Source organism: Ischnura elegans, chromosome 2 (assembly GCF_921293095.1).
Source record: "Ischnura elegans chromosome 2, ioIscEleg1.1, whole genome shotgun sequence".
Classification (NCBI taxonomy): Eukaryota; Metazoa; Arthropoda; class Insecta; order Odonata; family Coenagrionidae; genus Ischnura; species Ischnura elegans.
This window is the reverse complement of record NC_060247.1, coordinates 115,902,317-115,924,901: the sequence shown is the minus strand read 5'-3', so window position 1 is coordinate 115,924,901 and position 22,585 is coordinate 115,902,317. Positions and strand designations below refer to the sequence as shown.

Here is a 22,585-nt window from a genome sequence, read left to right as displayed (position 1 = left end):
GTATTGCCATGTAGCCAAATACTTTCTACAACATCGTAATACCGCAATAAGTGGAAATAATTCGTTCGATGAAAGAGGAAGAAAAGTTACGACGAAAATACAGCCTTCCTAAGTCAGCCATTTTCTCGTAATTTTAAAATGAAAAATGCTTTAGCCGCTGTAACCTCTTTTCATCTGTTGGTGACGTCATTGAGTTTATCTTTATTCGCTCGTTCAGAAAGAACCGGTTATCGAGAGAAAGAATCACTAATTACAGTGTTAATATTACCGAACCACATATGGCCGACGCCCAAGGACTAGGAGTAGCTGAGAAGTGGTGAACCGCTTGGCATGAGTCCGTGACGTCATAAACTTAGCGGCGAAACGGGGCCCGTGGAGTTTTCGCTCAAAAGGTAGGCGACGGATCTAAAAACGGAAAATACGGATCTCGTTTTTATTTTAACTCTATCAAAATCGACAATAATTAAAAGTAGGAGAAAAAAAACATTATAACGAATACTTAGTTCAAATTAAGTATTTGTGGTGAGTCGCGCTTTCACGGCGGTATTGACTATTGGGCTGTGGTTGAGTTGTGATTGGTGTTTGTGTGTCGGGACGGAAGGAAATGGCGCTCTCAAAGAACAGCGAAGGAAGAGAGGGCGCAATGTAAACAATTGAAGGGAGGCTGGCGCGTTTCAAGTGAGTGAGGGCTTCTCGGAAAGCGGAGGGCGGCGGTGCAATATATGTGTGTAAAAGAACAGCCCTCAGCGTTTCTCTCCCTTCCTTAAGAGAGATCACAAGCTCGTTTTGGGGAGATTTGAAAGGAGAAAAAAAAGAAGAGTAAAAACGGCTGGCGCGCAAGGCGGAATAATCCCCGATTGCCAAAGTCCATCCGAACGCAAAATCCTCTCCCTCTTCACCATGTGGCTCGCAAGATCGGAATGTACGAAATGTCGCCACCACTCACCACTATAGCGATAAAAGAACCACTTTAGCGCTTTTCCTCTTATTTATTTTTAAAAACACTCTTGTAGTGAAGATGGCCCTGTGAGCCGAAACTAGTAGTGTTTAAAAAAATGAAATAATGCAAAGTGCTCAGACGTTTCTATTACGAATACCTTCAACGCTATCACGCCCGAATCATTCGATTTTATTATCAAAGAAAGGTCGTTTTCTATATCCTCCGTTAATACTGCACCTACAGTCATGGCGCAGCGAGGGGGGTGGGGGGGTTGGGAATAAACTCCCCACCCCCCCAGAGCTAAGAATTGTTAAAAATTTTAATCAATTTTTTTAAATTGGATTAATATTACTTACAGAATAGTTTAAATATTAATAAAATATCCCTCTAGAAGCCGTAAACTCACCATTTTAACAATTTATCTTGAAAAATTTCTAAAGGAGTGCCCCCGCACCTCCCGCTTACCCTAACGGATATTCCACACCCCCAGACACCCCAGTATTAGTCGTGCCTCAAACCCCCCCAGCCTTAATTCCTAGCTGTGCCCCTGCCTGCAGTGACAAATGAGTTATCATTTTAAACGTCGAATCACCGGCTTCTAATGAAAATACGATCTCAATATCAAAGTTCAATATATACCCATTAATAAAATCTTCACGGGAAATCAGCCGGGTAAGGATGGACATTGCTGCCGGGCAGCAATGTCCATCCATGTTACTGGCTGATTTCCCGTGAAGATTTTATCAACAGTATTCACCGGGAAAGCACCAAATCCTTCTCCATTTACTCATTAATTTGGCTCCAAAGTTTCAATAGGGTAGTTTCCTTCATCAAAGAAAACGAGAGGCACTGATTGCGATTCGTTACCCATGGATGCACCATTAGTGTATTCATAATACTCAAATTATTTCGTTTCAGAAATACCGGTTTAGACGAATGGCAATGGTCCATTTTTATCCATATTTGAAAACGGCCAGATTGGCACCCACGCGATGCCACTCCACGTGACGTCACAGGGACCTAGTTTCTATACGAGTAGATAGGAGTTATACATCGTCTGAGATTACCAATGCATGCATGAGGCGCAGAGCTCAGGGAAACATGTCTTAATAATCACTTATTAAAACTGGCCGGAAAGTTTTCTTCGTTTAATAAGGTATTAATAATCCTTATTTAAGCCAAGCGCTACCAGCTAGCAGGGTGCTCAGCTACCCGCTAGCAGCCTGAGTCGTATCAGCGCTCAAGCCTCCCTCAAGGTCACCTCACAGGGCGGCAGCGGGAACGAGAAATACGCCACACGGAGAGATTTCCCGGCATTCATACTTAGCCGTCGCGTTTTCGCGCGCTAGAAAATTTTCACTTTTCATTTAACCGCGAAAAATAGATATCGTCATTTAAAAATCTAAAAGCGTGAAATACGTGTTCCAGGAGTAATAATCTTTCGATTTAGGCAATAAAAAAATAATAGGAAACCACCCTACTTCTAGCGAGAGGTATTCAACACATTTTTTCATTCTAAAATAATTAAAAAAAAAATGGTTTAAAAACCTGTTAAACCCATGTCTAAACCAAAGAAACGTAAAATAAGCACGCAAAAATATTAAACATAAAAATCTAAGAAGTATGACGAACGTTAAACGTTCGCTAAAAGAGACATCGTGTGTAAGAGAAGATAACGTGCATCACGAATTAATAAAAATATACTGTTGGAAGAATTCAAGAATTATTATGGATGGAATTGACAACAAAAATTTGTACTCACCAGAACCTGTTTTTTCGCATGGACAGTATGAAGCATTTTCTAGAGTTAGCACTTTTCGTGATATTTATGTTTGTGTTAAAGAATATCATAACCAAAAAGTTACAGACGACACCATTGTTACTATGATATTGTTTTTTAAAGAAGTTTTGTCAATAGGTGATTATTAAGACATGTTTCCCTGAGGTTTCCAATTATTTTTTTATTGCCTAATTGAAAGATTATCCCTCCTGGAGTACGTATTTCACGCTTTTAGATTTTTAAATGACGATATCTATTTTTCGCGATTAAATGAAAAGTGAAAATTTTCAAGCGAGCGAAAACGCGACGGCTAAGTATGAATGCTGCGAAAACTCCGTGTGACGTCGTTCTGGTTCCCGCTGCCGCAAGTGAGGTGACCTTGGGGCGAGGCTTTGAGCGCTGATACGACGCAGGATGCTAGCAGGTAGCAGAGTACCATGCTAGCTGGTAGCGCTTGGCTTAAATAACGATTATTAATACCTTATAAAAGGAAGAAAACTTTCCGACCCTAGCCAGTTTTAATAGGTGATTATTAAGACATGTTTCCCTGAGGTCTGTGCCTCATGCATGCATTGGTAATCTTAGACGATGTAAAACTCCTATCTCCTCGTATAGAAACTAGGTCCCTGTGACGTCACGTGGAGTGGTATCGCATGGGCGCCAATGTGGCCTTTTTCAAATGAGGATAAAATTGACCCTTGCCATTTGTCTAAACCGGTATTTCTAAAACCAAATAATTTGTATAAGTATTATGAATACACTAATGGTGGGTAACGAATCGCAATCAATGTCTTTCGTTTTCTTTGATAAAGGAAACTACCCTATTGCGTGCCATTATTCGATAACTGACGCCATGATTGTTCCTACTGGTACCGAACTCTCTTGCCTGTATTGCTCTCATATGTTTTATATATTTTTGCAAGAAACAAATATAAATAAAGTACTTTATGATACACCTTCTTCTCTAATTTAAACCCAAATACAACTTTTCCTTAACATACTTATTCCTTGATAGCGTGAAATTTCGAAATTTTTTCACGGGTTACTTAGTTCGATATTATTCGAACACTATCCCTGAAGAATAGAAACTTGCCTCCCCCGCGTCACAAACTGGAAGTTAACCACCGTTCCCATCCCCACCCACAATACGTCACCCTAACGGTCATCGAACTAACTTACAACTATAAATTGGAAATGTTCCATGAATTGCCTGAATATAACTGTGCGTTTGTACCTGTAAGTGTAGGTACTTGATGATGACGTTTCATGTCGAAACCTGGGCCGCTTAAATATGCAAATGATGTAGAATTACGGACTACTTCCACACTACGCTATGGAAAAGTAGGAAATATTATCATGAACGTGAGGTGTTTCCACGTCGTGTTACTAATGGGCTCGTTCATCAATTGTTTTTTGGTCGATTGCGTTAGAACTTGAAAAATAGCATAGCACCTATATCTCCTTTTTTCCATAAAGAACTGACAAAAGAGACTGTAAAGGTCGCCAGATTCGGAAGATTGGGAATTATTTATTTGTTGGGAACTATGCATACAGTGCACTTGCTCTGTCTCTCCCGCGTCGTCGAATCACAAAAAAAATCAATTCTACTGCTACCACCTATACTTTTCCCGAGCAACTATGAACGCATCTGCTATTTACGTGATAGACGTTAGCAAAGCAAGCATAAACGAAACGTAACAAAATACAATCAGGAGCAAAATAAAAGTATCAATGGAGTTCAAAGCTCAAAATGGCTTTCCTCTCACAGTGCTTCCCGCCCACCCCGGTATATTTATAATATAAATAATCTACACGATCCACCTCCGATTCAGACAAATTACAGGAAGTCATTTGTAAGCGAGTGGATTAATTGGCTGCGAAGGGCAGACGGCCGACATTTCATTTTTTTCCGCGTGAAATCGGTGAGCGACAGTAATTGGAATCATTACTCCTGTCGGAGATAAACTGATGGCTATTATTGTCGTCCAGAGATTTGAATATTTATTAGGCAGCCGTGACGATGAAATACGATTTTCGGGAGTGGGGATGAGGGACATTGAGAAGGGTTCATTTTCTATTGGCTGAGCGCTTCTTACCCGAGATGCAATGCGACTGGATATCAATTCTCGTTTCCTGTACTACCAAGTTAGATGAAGGTGGGCGCAGGGTGATGACAAATATTATTCTAACCTACTCCTTGGAGGTAAATACGTATTCCAAAGGCATTTTCTTTCGCTAAAGAATAAATTGCTATATTAATGTAGATATTCAATTTCAACTTCTTCATGAGTTTTTTTTAGTCCACGTTAAATATTTTATTTCAAAATTCGACTGGTGGCTAAAATGCAATTTACCTATTTAAGCTTGGAACCAAATTATTTCATTGTCCATGTTCCATGCTATTGCAATCCATACATAATTTATGGTACATAAAATTTGTTAGTACTTTAATTGTCAATTATTGAAGATTTCCATGCATTTTTTAAGCAGGGCGGCCTAGATCCGGGTAAGCGTAGAGACAAATAAGTGCTAGAGTGCACATGCTAGAGCCTTTATTCTGGATGCAAACAAACACAACCACTTGCCAACCATTATTTCGCCCCTATTGCCTCATCTCGTTCGACCTAATTGTTGCTACATAACTTACTACTACTAATTAGAATACTACTTGTAACATATTTATTAACACTTTATTAACTACATTGTATCTTTTCTGGAGTTTTGGGAAGGGAATACATTTTTACTTTAGAATAATATCAAAGTTCCAGTGAAAATACTCACCTTCATCACGGCTATTAAAACAAAAAACAAATTTTAAAAATATTTCTGCATTTTCTATAGCTGTTTGTTTTTTGTGCTAATTTTATTATTTTTTGAATAATTAATGTCAAAAATTGTGGAAATTTCAATGATTACCATAGATATTTCATCATTGATGAAGCCGTGATCAAGGTGAATTTTATTCACCGAAACGTTGGCATTATTTTGAATTAAAAATTTATTTCCACACCAACACTCAAGAGAGGCCACAACATAGGTGAGAATACTCTAACACAATCTTTAAACTTTGCTCGTTCATTGCAGTACCCTACTATCATACATATCAGAACTTTTATTTCCAGTAATTTTTACATTATCCATTAGTAATTTTCAACATTAAAAACCCCTAATAATTATTTCAAAGGCAGTAGGTAAAAGATTGCGAAAAACTAACATGAAAAACTGACTTTGAAGTAATGAATGCATAATAATATTTTTTGCGAATCTCCATTTTAACCAACAATAAAAATAATAGAATTGTTTTTTACTAGATCAATGACAGTATAATGTTCTTTGCAAACGTTTCAAAAAATATTTGCTATTATTAGGGCTTGGAAATTTATTCAGAGACTCGCAGATTAAAAAAAAAACTATTTTGTAATCCACAAATTATATAAACTTTTTTAATATAATGTGTGAACAGCTAAATGGTTTTTATGATACATACCGATTTCACAATAAATTTCCATGTCTTTGGGATGAGAAATTTATTTATCGAAACGTTAATAAAGGAATAAATGTATACAGAATATAATTTACAGGTGTTTTAGTTTGATTTGGGTAAAATTTATTCCTTCCACAGTAATACGCTTGGTATCGATGGAGACCACTACAAATATGGCGGGTGTATATACGTCGTTGGCGGGAGGAGAAACAATTGACATGCGAGCGCTTCCGTGCGTCGGAAGTCTTTTTTTTTTTGCCTCAAAGATATCCAATCAGTAGCCCAAACAAAAAAGTCCTTGCCATCGATCCGTCACTAATTGAAGAGCTCTCCATCACCTGCAGGAGACACCTCATCTCAAATTCACTTAACGCGAGGGTGCGTTCACGAAGCGTGTGAGCTAGATGTCGACTGGTAGTGGGCCAGGAGGGGTAAAGATGAATGGAATAACAAGAGACGATCGTTGAAAAAAATTGGGCTCGGAGTCCCAAATGAGTTGAGAATCATCTTCGTCCACGGAAGCGCGTAAGAGCAGAAGTGGACGACAGTATTACGAGGGACGGGTGGAGGGAAATTCATCAAACTCCAGAAGAACATTTACAGTCTCTCCAGCCAACCAGATGGTCAGAGCAGCAAACACGAGAGCCTCCTCAATCTCGTTATTACTTCCGATAGCGATGTTGGTCTACAGAAAGAAAAACGTCTTTTTTATTACGTTAATTAGTACGATTAGAAGAAATAGATAAAAAGTGTAGAAAGTAAGATGAGCATGGCAGCAACGAAAAATATATAGCAACATACTTCATAATAATTCAGGGATGCAAATTTCTGTTTCTCTTGCTAGATGTTGTCATCTGTGGTGTTTCTAGACAGAGATCAGGACACTTAGGTGGGTCCTCCTAGGGTTCAACGCACCGGGGCCGGGAACCAAGTCAGAGACTTATACGCCCGCGCTCCCAGGGAGGAGTTTGGATGGAAGGAACAAGGAAAGAGGCGCCGCCGCGATAGGAGCCCGACGACGCCTCTGGGATAGGGATAGGGTTGAAAGGGAGGGACGGGGTAAACATCTCTCCGCTCTAGAAGCGGAGAGTGCCCACTAAATAGCGAAACCCAGCACCAGCCATTATAATGTGCCAACGATTTAGGTGGATTTTCCTGTCAAAAAGAAAAAAAAACCATCAAATCGATCAAATCGTTGAATGGTGTTTCTAGACAGTAAATAAGATTCTCAACACATTGGGGCTCCGATTCCTATTTTTGTCAACGATCGTCTATTGTTATTCCATTCACTATGTTATAAGTCATTCACTGCCCTGCCTAGGTCCAGTGCTACGTAAGTTGTTCGAATAAGTACGTACGGGGACTCTGGAGATAATTATTGAAAGAATATTTAACATTTGTCCGCAAATATTTACAATGAGGATGAAATGTAAGTATCGGATCGGAAATATAATTAATCAGAATAACAAACCACTATGCCTGAATGTCAATACCATTCTTTCCGTTCCTTTGAATGTCAGCTCCAACGATACCTTTTCAGGAGTCAACAAAAAGTTTTGCTTGAGGGAGTTGCACGGAGCATATATTAAAGGACCTTCCTGTTTATTTAATCCGATAGCATATTTTATGCTTGATAGGGAACTCTGGGGGAGGTTATTGAAAGAATATTGTAAAGTTCTCCACAAAGATTCACATTGCGGATGGAACCTATGTATCAGACTACGGATCACGGAACACCGTCCAACCCCATTCCATTGTCATGTACCTACATACAAGCCCTTTAGAAAATGGACTCCGCTGAAAGTGTCCTAATTCTCTTAAAAATTGCGGTCAAAAAAGGAATCATATCATGCAAAAGAAACCGTTAATACTTGCTGGCCTCCAAATTGCTTTTCTCCCAACTGTTCTACTCAGAGTTTCAACCTGACTTCTAAATAAAATGGCAATCAATTTTTTTACTTTCTTATGCTAAATTATTTGCGATTGTTTTAGGAAACAACTTTTACAAAATTGAACACTTTTGATTCGTGATCGTCGTTAGATCGCATGGATAAAACGTTAGACCAAAAGTTTTACCATTTGTTTTCTGTTGGTGATAGGCCGTATTAGGACAAAGAGAACATAGCAAGCGTGTAACAAGAGAACCATGAGGAAGAAATAAGAATATTTATTTCATGCAACGTCCTGTTAAGTAGGCTCTGAGTCAGGCATTCTGTCAAAAAGGGGTTCCATCTTTAAACAAGGCAACGTTAAAGACGAACAAATTTCAGCAGATATTTTTTGAAAGTGCTCATGAATTTTTCATCGAAATAATTTGGGATTCCCACGCCATTTTCTTTGGAAATTTCATTTGAAAATCCAAAACAATTACAGAGATTCCTAATAGCGATGTTAGTCTACGGAAAGAAAAATTTTAATTTACAACTTAAATTTGCACGATAACACAATATTTACTATGCTATAAGCCTTTACTGTCGCCCCTGGATTCAATGTTTAATAGGTACGTAAATTGAATAAAATAGGTGAAGCAGTAGAATAGTTGAACTGAAAAATCGCTGACAGAAAAATGTATTCACGGACTTATTCGCTGTGATTGCTGACACAAGTGAGAGCAACATTTTGGAAAATCTGGGAGTGCGTAAAATGTCGACATTTGTTTTGAACCCCGTATTCGTGCGGATAATAAGGCATTATATCCGTGATCATAAAGCTCCGAAGAAGTGTTTGGTCGAAGCAGTATCTCATCGCAGTTATATTTGCGTGAACATTAAATGGCGTGGAAAGTATCGCGATAGCATATTTCTCTGACCTCGCTCTGAATATGAGGCGCAGCTGACCGCCATTTGCCTCTCCGAGCCAATTCACTTTCTCCAATCCACTGCCATATAACAGCTGCTCCTTCATCCGATTAAACACTAACTGAGCTTCAAGAGTCAAGTAAAAAGTTACACCACGACCAGAGACCACGATATTTTCCTGCGTATAATACGTGTGTAGCATGGTTTCGTCCGATGATTTACCAAACAGAATGTTTAAATATAATTCTCACTATTTTCATTCATTATCCTAAATTACCTCCTATAAGTAAGCAAATTATCCGTTTTTCTTAAACGAGCAACCTTATGAAGATCAGGATTACACGTGAGCAAACTCGTAGTTCAGAATTCGTTACCAGAGACAAATCTTAGTTATGCAACCGTTAGCAATAATAAAGAAATTCAGTTAACCATATGCTTAAGGTAGACCAGAAATACTGGAATATAAATAGTTACGCTTGCTATTACCTAGTTTAACACTTAATAAGTCATGAAATATGAACTTTATAAGGGGTTCTGTCTCTCTAATTCAGTTATAAGCGTATTCGAGTTTCCAGCAGGTTCTTATTAAGCCATCCTATGGACTTTACAAGGGCATCTGACTTTAATACAATTATTTGATGCGTCTTGCAAAAGAATTTAATTTAAAAAAATACGAAAATATTTTTGAGTAAGAAGGTGAGGCATGGGAAATGACTGCAGCGGAGAAATCAATGTTAAAGGCTTTCGACATGTGATGCTACAGTAGAATGATGAGGATGAAATGGATAGACCGAGTAAGTAATGGTAAAGCGCTAAGAAGAGTAGTAGAGAAGAGAAGTCTCGTGAAAACCTAGATAAGAAGACGAAGCAACCCAATTGGCCATATCTTTAGGCACGATGATCCAATGAAGGCAGTAGTCGAGGGACAAGTGGATGGTAAGAAGGGAAAAGTACGTCGTCAAATAAAATACATGAAGCAGTTAAAAGGAGGTGAATGAGAATTGAGGGATATGAAAGAGAAGAAAGGCGTAGATTTGAAAAGATTAGCTGATAGGAGAATTGAGTAGAGAGCTGCGTAAAACCAATCTTAGGATAGTTGACCAGTGTTGATGATGAAAATGTAGCTTCCTTCAAAAACCAAAAGAAATTTCACCAATATCACCTGATGCACTTTGCATATAGCCAAAAATTTATAAAGCGTCCGCACTGCAGTAGAGAGAACGAAACAATCGAGGACGTGGTCGATCTTGATTCGATCTTTAACTTTAAATTAAGTTCAAACAGTTGAGAATGTTATAGGAAGCGATTGCTATTGATATATCGCAAGTGACAAGCATTGATTTAACTACGAAGTCAATCAACTTCGACGAGTAAATTAGGTATTTAGCATGGTGAAGTGGACCACTATGATGGTAGTTCGAAGCGATATATGTGTCCCAAGAGTATGCGCTTCGTGATGAATGAGGTAGAAAAACATAAGGTATTCTGGTGATGAATTAGAAATATTTTCATTTCCTCTCGTTAATTAAAAAATGGACATAAATTTGGGCTTAAGATTTCTCCCTTATCACTAATACATATTGAAAAACAGCAAGCTGAAGCTACATTCTTTGCCTGCGAAGTTAAGTAAATATTTCCGATGGCGATATATCCATTGTCAGCGTATTAGTCGTTGATCTTCTACTGTTATAGCAGTCAACTTGCTTATGGACATCTATCCTTAAAATTTCAGGACCCATCTATCGTGCAATCAATCTGAGAGATCACAGCGCCCACGCACGCAGCGGACGGAGCAAAAAACATCGAGGCGGTCATTAAAATGCGGCCGGAAGGGGAGAAAAAAACAGGAGAAATGTGAGGGTCGTCTACTACCCCGTCCATAGGCGAGCAAGTGTGATATTACCATCTAGAAGCACACACACGCACGCTCGCCGTCATAATTGATAATTTAAAACTCATTGTGGGAAACACATACAAGAAATATTATAAGCCGAGTCCTCAAAAAAGGAGGGATTCATCATGGGTGTAGTGGGAAGGTATTCGGATGAAAAAATGGAAGAGTGGTGTTATCTCGCACTCGCCAGGCTACGACATGAACACACGGCTAGTATATGAAATACAACGCACAAACATTGAATGCGCAGCCTGAATAAAATACAAAGGCATGCGGCGCGATTGGTAGAAACACTGGTACGAACGAACATTACGCAAATTTTGCAGGAATTAGGCCGAGAGCAGCTCGGGACTCGGAGGCTACGTGAAGATAAGTAACCACTCCACTCAAATTCATTTTAGTGTGTGCAACAGTTTGCGGTTAGTTCTTCAGAAGAATGGAAGACGACGTTCAGTATTTTACATTGCTGTTTTATAAACACCCCAGAGTTACAACACTATTTTTTCTCTGAAAGTGCTGAAATTATATTTCGCTAATTCGCTTTTTTATTCGGCGTCCTAAACACCTCCCGCCTATTGGGGAGGGATAGTGTCTCGTAGAAACCTCATACGGAGGAAGAAGGAGAGGAGAGGAGAGTGAGATTGGGATGAATGAATGATGTTTAGAGGGGCTCAAACGAGGCCTTTGATGAAACGGAAGCATGGACGATAAAGGGATTTGATTGGTCGCGGGCGAATGGACACGAGCGACGGCCAACGCAGCCTGAGCAACGGACCCGGAAAGAGGGTATCGCCAACAGTTGAGATTCTCGAAAAGCCAGAAGGTGAAGAGCTGTGCAAGGCAGAGGATCAGACGATAAGGAAGGGAAAAAAGGGCCGCAGATAGTAATAGTCATAATTGAATGTTCTAGGCGAGAAAGCGGAAGATGCAGTATCGGAGGCATATGAGTCATCCCGCATGAAACGGTGTTTCAGAAATTGCATCCACACAAATTTTGATCAATACCTCAGAGGCCGTACGATGCAGGATGACCCATATGCATAAATCACTACAAATTTTTCTTTCATGCCTACGCTCACCTAAAACGAAACACCACAAGGTAATTAAGCAATAAAAATTTTGCGATTCATGCAACTTTTTACTTTTTTCACATTTATTTTGCTATAAATTGTCTTGGTACACATTACTCTCATATCTCATTTAGTATTTGTTGAAGGTAAAGAAGTTCAGGACATTTTATGTGATAAGAAATAGAGGCACACCTGCCACAATAAATTATAAATATTCCCCTAATTATTAACAATATGACTTTACATTCTCTGTTTACAAAGAATTGTACATTTCCTAACCATAGGTATTTCTCGAATGCCTTCTCGCGAATGTAGAAAACGATTCGCCACGGACAAAAAAAGACGGAAAAAATAAGTGAAAACTCATTAAAACTTCTGGAAATGTAGAGACTACAAAAAACCTGATTTTTGCAAAAAAAACTTAAAAACACCGAAAGACTTTATTTGAAAAAAAGCATAAAAGTAAGGATAAGAAATAGAGAAAATTTAAATGGTTTGAGAGTGCGTTTTGAAATTTCAAGTCCTGGGATTCTCAAAATTGCTGTAGAGGGGTTAAAATGGAGGTACTTATTTGAGGAAAAATGCTAGGGCAATTGATGCACTATGAAGTTCTTTTATTAACCCTGAAATACTTAGCGAATAATGTCTTAATCAACCCTGGGGTTGGAATGCAATTTGTTCAATAATTTTATTCTCACCAAAAGAATTTTACATATAGTATTCTACATATTCCATCATATAACATATCAATCAGAGCTGATGTGGGGGATACTGATGAATGCAAATGTAAAAGAAATTCAAAAAGTTTTAATGTCTAAGTATTAGAAAAAGATAAAACAGTGATTTCATATCAGAATAAAATCACTGTTCATGTTAAAACTGTTCATTATAATAATATTGTTAGCATGAGTAATGAAATGCTTTATCGACTAGCAGTTTGAATTGGAAATGTTGTTGAAAGATAATAATAAAAATTCATATTGAAATATAGGTAACATTATTTTTAAATCATGATTTTTATCAAAATGCGGCCATAAGAAGCATATATTTCTCAAGCAGCAAAAATGGCGACCAGTACTCACGTGGTTGGTTTGGCGAGGCGGCGTGGCATATGAGGGCGTGGTGGTGATAGGCATGGAGGTACGGGGGGCGAAGGGGGAGAGCGAGGAGAGGCGGAGGAGGAGGGGATGCGCTGAGGCACTGCTGCAGCGATGATGATCCACTCCCTGGAAGAGAGAAAAGAAAGAAGCGATTACGACAATCGATCCTGCGGTTAAAAGGAATATGAAGCAAGATGGTGCCATTTTATCCCCGTCTGTCTGCCATTCCTCCTTCTGTTGTTGCCTCCTATCTTTTATATTTTCATGTTATTTTCACTATAATATATCCGCCCATACCTGTATTTCCCCTTATAAATTTTTGGTATTTTTCTATTATGATCTCCATTGTATTGTATTACCCCATTATGATCCTAATGGACAAGTCCAAGAACATTAATAATTAGTATTATTATTATAATTCCTTCTTGCATTCAGCCCCTTCCACCTCATTTGATGACAGACAATTTAATGTTCAGGTATATATTACCTCTTTAAAAGCGAAAGAGTACCCTTACATGCTTGTGAACATGGGCGTACCCAGCGGGGGGCAGGAATGGGGGTCAACTGCCCCCCCCGAGAAGCGATAATAAATTTAGTTCAAAACAAAAGTTATGAACAAATTTTCCTTTTGAAGAAAATTGACATTAGTATAAGACATGAAACTAAAATAAATATCATTCTTTTTCAATCAAATAATTATAAAACACTAAAAAATTGCTATCATAACTTCCTTAAAATTTTGGTTTCATTAACCTTTTCTTTGCAAAAAAAATACAACTTGAACGACCACAGCAAGTTTTGTTCCCCCCCTAGTTTTGATTCCGGGTACGCCCATGCTTGTGAACAAACATTAAACCCATATATTTCTTGGAAATTAAAGAGCCGGTGAGAGAGGAATACAGTCATTGGTATAGGTCATTTGGATTTTCACTAGAGTCTGCGTAACGTATCCAACAAATGGGTGGGCGAAGCACGGGGGGTAAACAGAGGAGAGAGCGGTTGGACAGAACACAGAGACGTACAGACGCCGCGCCACAGTTACTCTGTGTCGCTATTGCGGGGAACCCAGTTAAACACTTCAGGGAGGGAATTATTTTGTGGGTTTCCGTCCTTAAAATATCGGTTTTGGGGCTTGTTAACTTCAATGTCCGAGAAGAGAACCGTACCACCGTCGAGAAAAAGGCGAACTACCAGGCTATCGCAAATTCTTGCCTGCACCGCGATCAGTTTGTGGACTAAAAACAGCTTGATACTTTGCTCAGCATATTTATTCAATGCATGTTAAATACAAAATTAAAGGCAAGAGTAGAACGGTCGATAGGGAAGTATTCATAAATTTTGTATAAGCCGCTAGTGACAAAAGTTGGGAGTGCGACTTTTATCACTAGCGGCATGCTTGGTGCAGGGACCGTGTTCACATTAGGACTGCTACCTACTAGTAGTGGAGCCTCCTATAATAATATAAAATATATGGAGGTATACATCCGAAAAAAAGAGAATTTTTAATTCTCCTACTCTCTCCGAGATATCGCGAAAGAGTGATGTCTCCTTTGATTAAGACGGCCTCGGTGGCGGCGGTATAATGAACCGCTAACTGCAGAAAGGCACCATATCTAATTTGGCTAACTTTATAGGAGATAAAAAACCTAGTAAACCTATATACACCACATATATAGTTTTTTAAATATTTTTGTTTTATGTGACCAGGCATTTGGAACTTGAATATACTAATGAAGTAAATAAAATATTTTTAGAGAAATGGCTTGAGATTTTCAACCACACGGTCCAAAAATCGTCCAACATGGACATGATACCTTTCTACAGTTAGCGATTCATATAGTCCTCGCCTTCCAAACAAGAAATCGCGGGTTCGAGTCCCACATGGATGGATGCCGTGACCAAGGGCATTGTTGTTCGTGCGCGTGTAATTGTTGATGTGCTTAAGAAACCCCGATATAAAAAGCCAGTGTGAGCTGTTTTCGGTGGTGTTAAAAAAATAAAAAATAAAAGGTATTTTTGGTGGAGTTTAATTTGCCACAGAAGAGCCGAGGGTCCCGAGCCGATTGCCCTTTTAATAAATGTCTCGTAATTTAAGAATATTTAAGGTAAATAATTATTATTCATGCATATGTTACTACTACAAAATATAGTAAGAAGATGTTGACTGAAACGTTGGGTTTTGAATCATATAACATTCTCTTAGCCTTTATTAAATGCCGTCAATATTTAGAGTCCGATTTTGTGCGTCAAAATTTTATGATAAATTCATAATATTCATAATTTCCTTTTCGTCATGAGCTATTTTATTATTGTATTTAGATAACGGATAGGCATTTTCATCACTCTTCCAATGTTCCCCGACGCTCCATAATTAGTACAATTAATTTCTGCTCCAAATGGAGCTCGCTGCTTGCGTTAACTTAAACATCACCCATTATTTTTCCCCGTGAGACTGAATTTCGGCTTAAGTCTTCGTATGATGCGTGGAATAAAGTCTGTAACATTTCTTCCGAATTTTACCCCAATTAAAATCCTAATAGGCTATAAAAGGAAATTTCAACTGTATTAATTAGTGGAATCTGCTCATTGCTATTACCTCACTGTGATGAAATGGAAGCAAAGACCTCATGCAGACAACAAAGTAGAAGAATAATCGATGCTCCCTAATTCAGATGCCAGATAATTATTTCTTATTTTATATTGATACTTAATTTTAGATAATTCGACTATAAAAATCATTATAGTTTATTTCAAAAGATGTAATATTATTTGAACCCAGAATTGCGCTTTGCTTTAAAACAAAATGTCTTGAGTTTGCTTGAAAACTTAAATTCGATAAAAATGAAACCATTTAAAAAACATAGCAATAAATTTCTTAAGCGAATTTCATTATTCATTGTTATAAAATATTGCCTGATATGTTAGAGGAAACGTCAATTTCAGAGCTATTCCTCTTGAAAATCAACTTAGGATTTTAGGCGCCGGAATACTTTATAAAGCTACGAAAAATACGGTAATACGAAGGTAAATGTTTCGTTTGAACATTTAATTTGGGAGTAAAATTGATTATAAGCATTGAAAAAACTTCTATTCAACATAATATAGTTGATTTCATTCTCAAACTTTATAATACTCCCATCTTATTGGAATGAAACAGAAAATAGTCTCCAGTGACCGTAACGTAGGGATCACGTCACAGGTACGAAACAAATACTGTGTTGGTTCGCTGGAACGGGAGAATTCGCAGTATGACCAATTCTCTCAATCGGAAACCCTTTACAAGCACTCACTCAACTCGGATGAAACCTTTGCGAAGGTTGAAGGTACCTCTCTAAGGTTTCTTCAGTTGAGACAGACATGGGCGTACCCATCGAAGCAAAAATCGCCAAGTCTTTAAGCAAAATCAGTACTCAATTGAAACGAAAGCATTCAACAAATTTTCTTTAAACCCACGAAAAATGATATGTGTTAGATATGTAACTAAAATAAAACTCTTTCTTCAAGGAAATAATCTCATAAACTAATAAAGCGCAGTTATAATTTTCTTAAAATGTTGGTTTCATTCACCTTTTCCATGCTAAAATATCACAACTTGGATTGGCCCCCCCTAGTTATGATCCTGGGTACGCCCTTGAAGACACATACACTCACTCAACGCAAAGGAACCTTGGCAAGGGTTGAAGGGATCTCGCTAAGGTTGCTTCGACTGAGACACACGCATTCACTCAACGTAGGAAACTTTTCGTGGGTTGCAAGGGGCCTCGCTAAGGTTACTTTGGTTGAAATATCACTAATCAACACGCACACTAGTATATAGCAAACTCACTCTTTAGTCTACACTCCGGGAGAAATTGTTCGGGCACGCGCGATGATAAGGTAATCCTGGACGCGAAAAGTGGACCGGTTCCGAATTCGAAATTTCCTCCTCAACATAATTGAGGGTCTCATCGTGACATCAACAACATATTGATATCTTCGATCTTGAATGCTGTGGTGCACTTTGCCCATAGTTTGCCTAAATAGTTATCAAAATAATTATAAATTATATCAAAATATCATAAATTGTAAACATAGCCATCAAATAGTCGTGTCGGATTTTCTGTGTCATGATTTTATAATAAAATTCATAATTTCCTTTTCGTAATGAGCTAATTTATTAGATAACTAATATAAATAGTTATCAAATGGTCGTGAACTACAGGTTTCCCCAGATATTCCCAATGAGGGCGAACGAAGTGGACTTCAGATCGAATGGTTGCCTCGGTATTCTCGTGCCTTATCAGCGGTGTGATTTCCTCGGCATCGTCACAATCCCCGTCTTATTCGTACTCATCTCGGTTAATGTCATCTGGTTTTTTGCAGTTCCTTATCCACCTAGAACCACCAGCTCCTACTGACATTATAGCGCCGGTAGCTAGTGCAATTTTTATATTTATAATTTCAACAGAACCTTTATTAGTTATAAAAATAGATTAGATATGAAAATTTGAGCTAATAAAAATGAAAAAAGTTCACGCCAACATTTCTAATCGTCGGAAAAAATCTGATATTTAATTTTAAAAATTATTACAGCAAATGCCTAGGTGAAAAAAAATCATGTTTCACAGAAAAATAAAGATTTGCTCTTAAGTTTCCATGTACCAATTTTCAATGCACATAGAAATAAATTACTGCATTTAATAGATATTGCTAACGGTCAAATATAAGATACATCCATCAAATAATATAACTAAATATCGATCAAATATGGTGTATAGCGCGTAGAGAGTAAAACAGTACAAAATTGCCAGTCCGAAATCGTATAAGTACGTCTCAGTTGAGCGGAAATAACTTTTTCTAGCACTCCATACACGACAGGGGTAGAGTCTCGGCAATGGCCTCTCTACATTTAAAAAATTTCAGCCCTTGTGTAGAATACTTCACCAGTTGTATCTAAAGAGTAGACATAATACATATAGCATGCAAATTCAATTTATTACAATATAGTGGAACTCGGAGCGAGACGGGGTGGCGGGGCAGAACGGGGTAAGCGATTTTTAAATGCGAAAAAAGCGACAATACCTAAAACTAGTTCAGATTGGTGTTGCTTAACTAATAAGCAACACGGATCTGGATTAGATATAGTTATTTCCGCTTGCGCAGCACCTTTTTTCCCACTTAAAAAAGTCGCATACCCCGTTCCGCCCTGCCCCGGGTTCCCCTAATAATATTTTAATTGACACTGTTGATATTATGGCTTACCCGTAGCTATGCGACCATAGCGGCCGGATGAATTCCATTTACACTTTTCTTGCTTAGGTATTATTTTATCGTAAAACTCCTTTTGCTACTCGATGGCAGTTGATTTCTTTCATATTATTTAGCTCATTCTTTAATGAATAATGCATCTAAAAATCACGATGCGATTCCGTGCGATTATATAAATTTTCTTTTATCAAAATAAAATTTTCATCATGAAAAATCAAAGACTTTCCATTCATGCTAATTAATTGCTCCACGGTCATTTTCTCAAAAATATAAATATTTAGTAGTATTTGTATTTTCCATACTTATTTTCAATCGATTAAAATTTAAAAAAATGAAAGAAAGAGGACCAGTGTTCTGCAATCATAGTTTAAATTGAACCGTCCATTCAGGAGTCTGCGTCTACGGGACCAGTGGTTCGCTCTTCTCTCACTTCGACGCTTATTTCTACGTGGGGGTGCATACTTACCGACATGTGAAATACATCGTTATGCACTTCAAAAATCCGATTACCGACCTAATATTTAAAAATAACCATTTCAAATTTTCATTTTTGGACTTTTGTCCGATTTAAGTTGGGTTTAGCCCCATTGTGCACCGTTTACTTTCATGTATCTCTTAGTACGCATAAAATTTTTCGCGCATAGAGAATATTTCCATTTATTTATACCAAATGTGATATCTGGCACAAAAAAATCATTTTGTTCAGCCGGGATTAAAATTCGGAATTCCCAATTACCGGTAAGGGTAATTTCTGGCCAGATTGAACAACCCCGTTGGTCGCAAGTGATAAAAAACTGCAATGCAAGAATTAAGAAGTGCACAAATAAAATTTAGGATCGAGTATGCATCCAAGTACGGAGTATATTCTGGGAAATTTACAAAATGGCTAAAAAATTCAACATTTACGAAGTTAAATCACTCGCAGCATTGAGCACGACCGGTGTCAGTGCAGTGTTTTGCTAAATCGGAAGTGAACGGCCGTAAATGCTATTGTCTGCAGCCGAATGTTCAAGAAGTGAAAACAAAAGGGAAAGAATGGTGTATATGAAGTTAATAAAAAATACAGTAGGGAAAATTATGCAAAGGCTACACAGGGATAAAAATTACACTTGCTAATGCACAAAGGCTTAATGCTATACATATAAAGACTTCCACCTAAGATTAAAAATAATTTCAAGTTTCCTAGTACGTTATACCAACAAGGTCTCGAGTGAAAAAGTCACCCGGCCTCATTAAGAAACCATGGAAAATTAGGTGAAGGGTTATAGGAGAGGTGAATGAAACCTATTGAAAGATCCGGAAAAATTGATTTTTCAAAAAAAATGGGCAAAACTGCACCACGGGAAAAAATCACGATGAAAACCCGTCTTAATTGCTAGAAATCGTATCATTGCAGTGGCGTACCTAAGAATATACTTTGGGGGGGATGAGGGATTTTTTGGGGGGGGAATGAGGGGGCTTTGAGGGGGATTAGGGGGGTTAGTGAGGGCTACCCCCCAGGAAACGGGGATTTCAGGAAAAGTTTTGAAAAATAACATGCCTGAAAATGCATTTTACATCATTTTGTCACTTAAAATTTAAATTTTAGCAGATTCAGTTATTATATATCAAATCCAGACAAGATTTTCAAATAATTTTTTTTTTGATTTCTTTGAAGCTTTGGGGAGGGATACATCCCCTCTTCCCCCATAGTTAGGCTACTGTATCAGTGCTTAACTATTTCCGTCTGCTCCATGATTTTGAAATTTATCTTAAGCCCTGTCTCAATCATTATCCTGATAACGTTAATTTATACCATTGTATGCGGTATTCATAGTGTCTTTTAATGACCGTACACTATACAGTTGTAAAACGTGGTTCAGAACGCTGTGAATTTCAGATGATACGGCGCGGCGCTCCGGCACCGTAAGCGGCAGCGAAAAGAGAAAATTTTCCGAAGCAGTTATTTGAGAGAAAGAGCCGCTGCAATAACCATTTTTCCACTAAATTGAATGAATAAAATTGAAATTAAATAATTACAAGCTTACTGACACCTTTATTAAACTTGCTATTTCCCATTATCCATAGGAGCACCATAGAATGTATTAATTTATATTGATTACCCCGATATCAGCACGACTAGGCCTTTACAACGGGTTTGACAAAAATAACAATTGTTAATGAGAAATATCCATGCCCTGAATGGGGGCAAGGTACTTAGGCGGTACTCGAACCCGCGACCTTTGGTTAGGAAGGCAAGGATTGTACGCCGCCGCCACGAGTGGCATCCAGGGGGGAATCAATGTAATTTGTGATGATGATGGCCTAATGGGAAATGGGTATTACGGCTTTCGTCTCCCGTTGGAGATTGGGTATTTTTTTTAAAGCTGACGTGTCACGGCTCATGCCCATTCTATACGAGGCACAAGACGTATAAAAACGTTGCTCCGTTTTCCTTCGCATATGGCGACGTCTATTCAACAACGCATGGATATGAAGTGGGCATTTGAGGTGCTTTCCTGACACGATATTCTCTCTCTCTCCGCTCTCTCGTGATATCTTTCATTTCCTGCTCATTTGCACGGGATGCCCTAGCCTTGGATCACCTCCCAAACAACGAGACCCTTTCACGACGGATACTCATTAAATCCATCTTGCCGGCCCGTCGATTCGCCCCCATGTTCACTCTCAAGGTGGAGCTGTCTGGCGCGTATCAATATCCTCTCATTCTCTCGAGGAACTACTCTCGGCCACCCATGGCGGCGAACCATTACGCTTTCGCGCAGTGTCGCCGAGTTTTCCGGGCTGTTATACAGAATAAATTTTTCTCAATTTCAACGGCACAGTGCTTATGTGAAGCGACAATTTCGCCCACACTAACCCAGAGATGACGGACGCTTTCCAATGCATTGCATCGAACAAGTGACTTTGTACACAGTCACGCGCTCAAGCGCGAAGATTTATACATCTAGGATTAAACTCGCCATGAAAAAATACCTTTGGATTAACCGGGATTCGAACCCGTTACCAGGGCAACACTGCTCGTATATGAAGCAACGCATTCGCTAACACTAATCCAGCGAGGACGGACGCTAAATATAGCACTGCATTGAACAAGACTTTATTCACAGCCAAGCACCACTAGTTATCCCACCAAGTCATATTTTTCCTCCTGGTGTAAAAAGATAGCTTGGCTATAACAGCCAGTTGTACTTCAATCACTAGAACAGAGGCGTAGCCAGGAGTGGGTCCGGGGGGTCCGGACCCTCCCCCCCTCCCCCCGAAATATAAAATAAACAATCATTTTACTTCATAAAAGAAAACAAAATATTGAAAACTCATCAATTAAAAAATATTTATTTCACAAATAAAGTTTTTTCGATTATGAAAAGTGTTAAAAATAGTTTAAAACGCATTATTTAGTACCCTGTTTTTAAAAAATTTCCCCCCCTGGTTTTGGACCCTTCCCCGAACGAAATTCCTGGCTGCGCCACTGCACTAGAATACTTCAGTAGCTAATATAAATAATATGGAACACACTGAAAACCCAATTAAACAACTTTGACACGGCATCCACCCGTAAGCTCGCAATCGCTAAAATGGTGGTCAAAATTATGTCGTCGTTTAAAGTTGCTAGGAATGATTAGCTGACAATCAAAATATTGGCTTGAAAATAGGTAAAAAATATCACCCTACTGCAATATAAAGTTGGTATAATTTTACCAAAATAAAAAAAATAATTGCAATAAAATACCTAAAAACGTTGGTGGAATTTATAAAATGAATTCATGCTGAATGAAGGATGCAGAAAGCCTGTTATTACGTTGGCAGAACGGATGTTGACTATGCTGATACATTGACAACTTTAAGTGAACAACGCAGGAGCAAACGACGCAACGGCCCATTTGCAATAATCGGCGATAGATGTCGCTAGTGAGGAAAAACCGTGGGGAAAAAATACGGTATCTAAGGGCCAGTTTTGTAATCTTCAGTTAAAATGTTGCCGAAGATCAGAGTTGATAAATTATTAGTAATGGCCTCTGCTCTAATCAGACATTTCTCAAAGCAACTTTTCCTAGGTGTAGGTTTAAACCATTATCAAGTCCAGATTCACGCAGAATCATGTTCCGATTAACCCTAACCAGACATTACACAACCAAGCCTTAGGGTTTCCATGGATATTTATCACCTAGATCGCATGAGACAAACTCCTGCCAGCACAAAGCGTAGAAAGACGGTGGAACGAAAGACGGTAACTGTGTAGCTTGCAAAAGACAAAGTATAGAAAGACGG

General features: G+C 38.4%; 1 protein-coding gene across 1 annotated transcript in view; it reads right to left on the bottom strand.

The window, feature by feature from the left end:
* LOC124174126 (H2.0-like homeobox protein) overlaps positions 1–22,585 on the bottom strand; it is a 68,318-nt gene that overhangs the window by 19,422 nt on the left and 26,311 nt on the right. Inside the window, exon 2 of the mRNA XM_046553249.1 lies at positions 13,049–13,192. Coding sequence (XP_046409205.1) covers positions 13,049–13,192 — 144 coding nt within the window. The remainder of the gene's footprint in view (positions 1–13,048; positions 13,193–22,585) is intronic.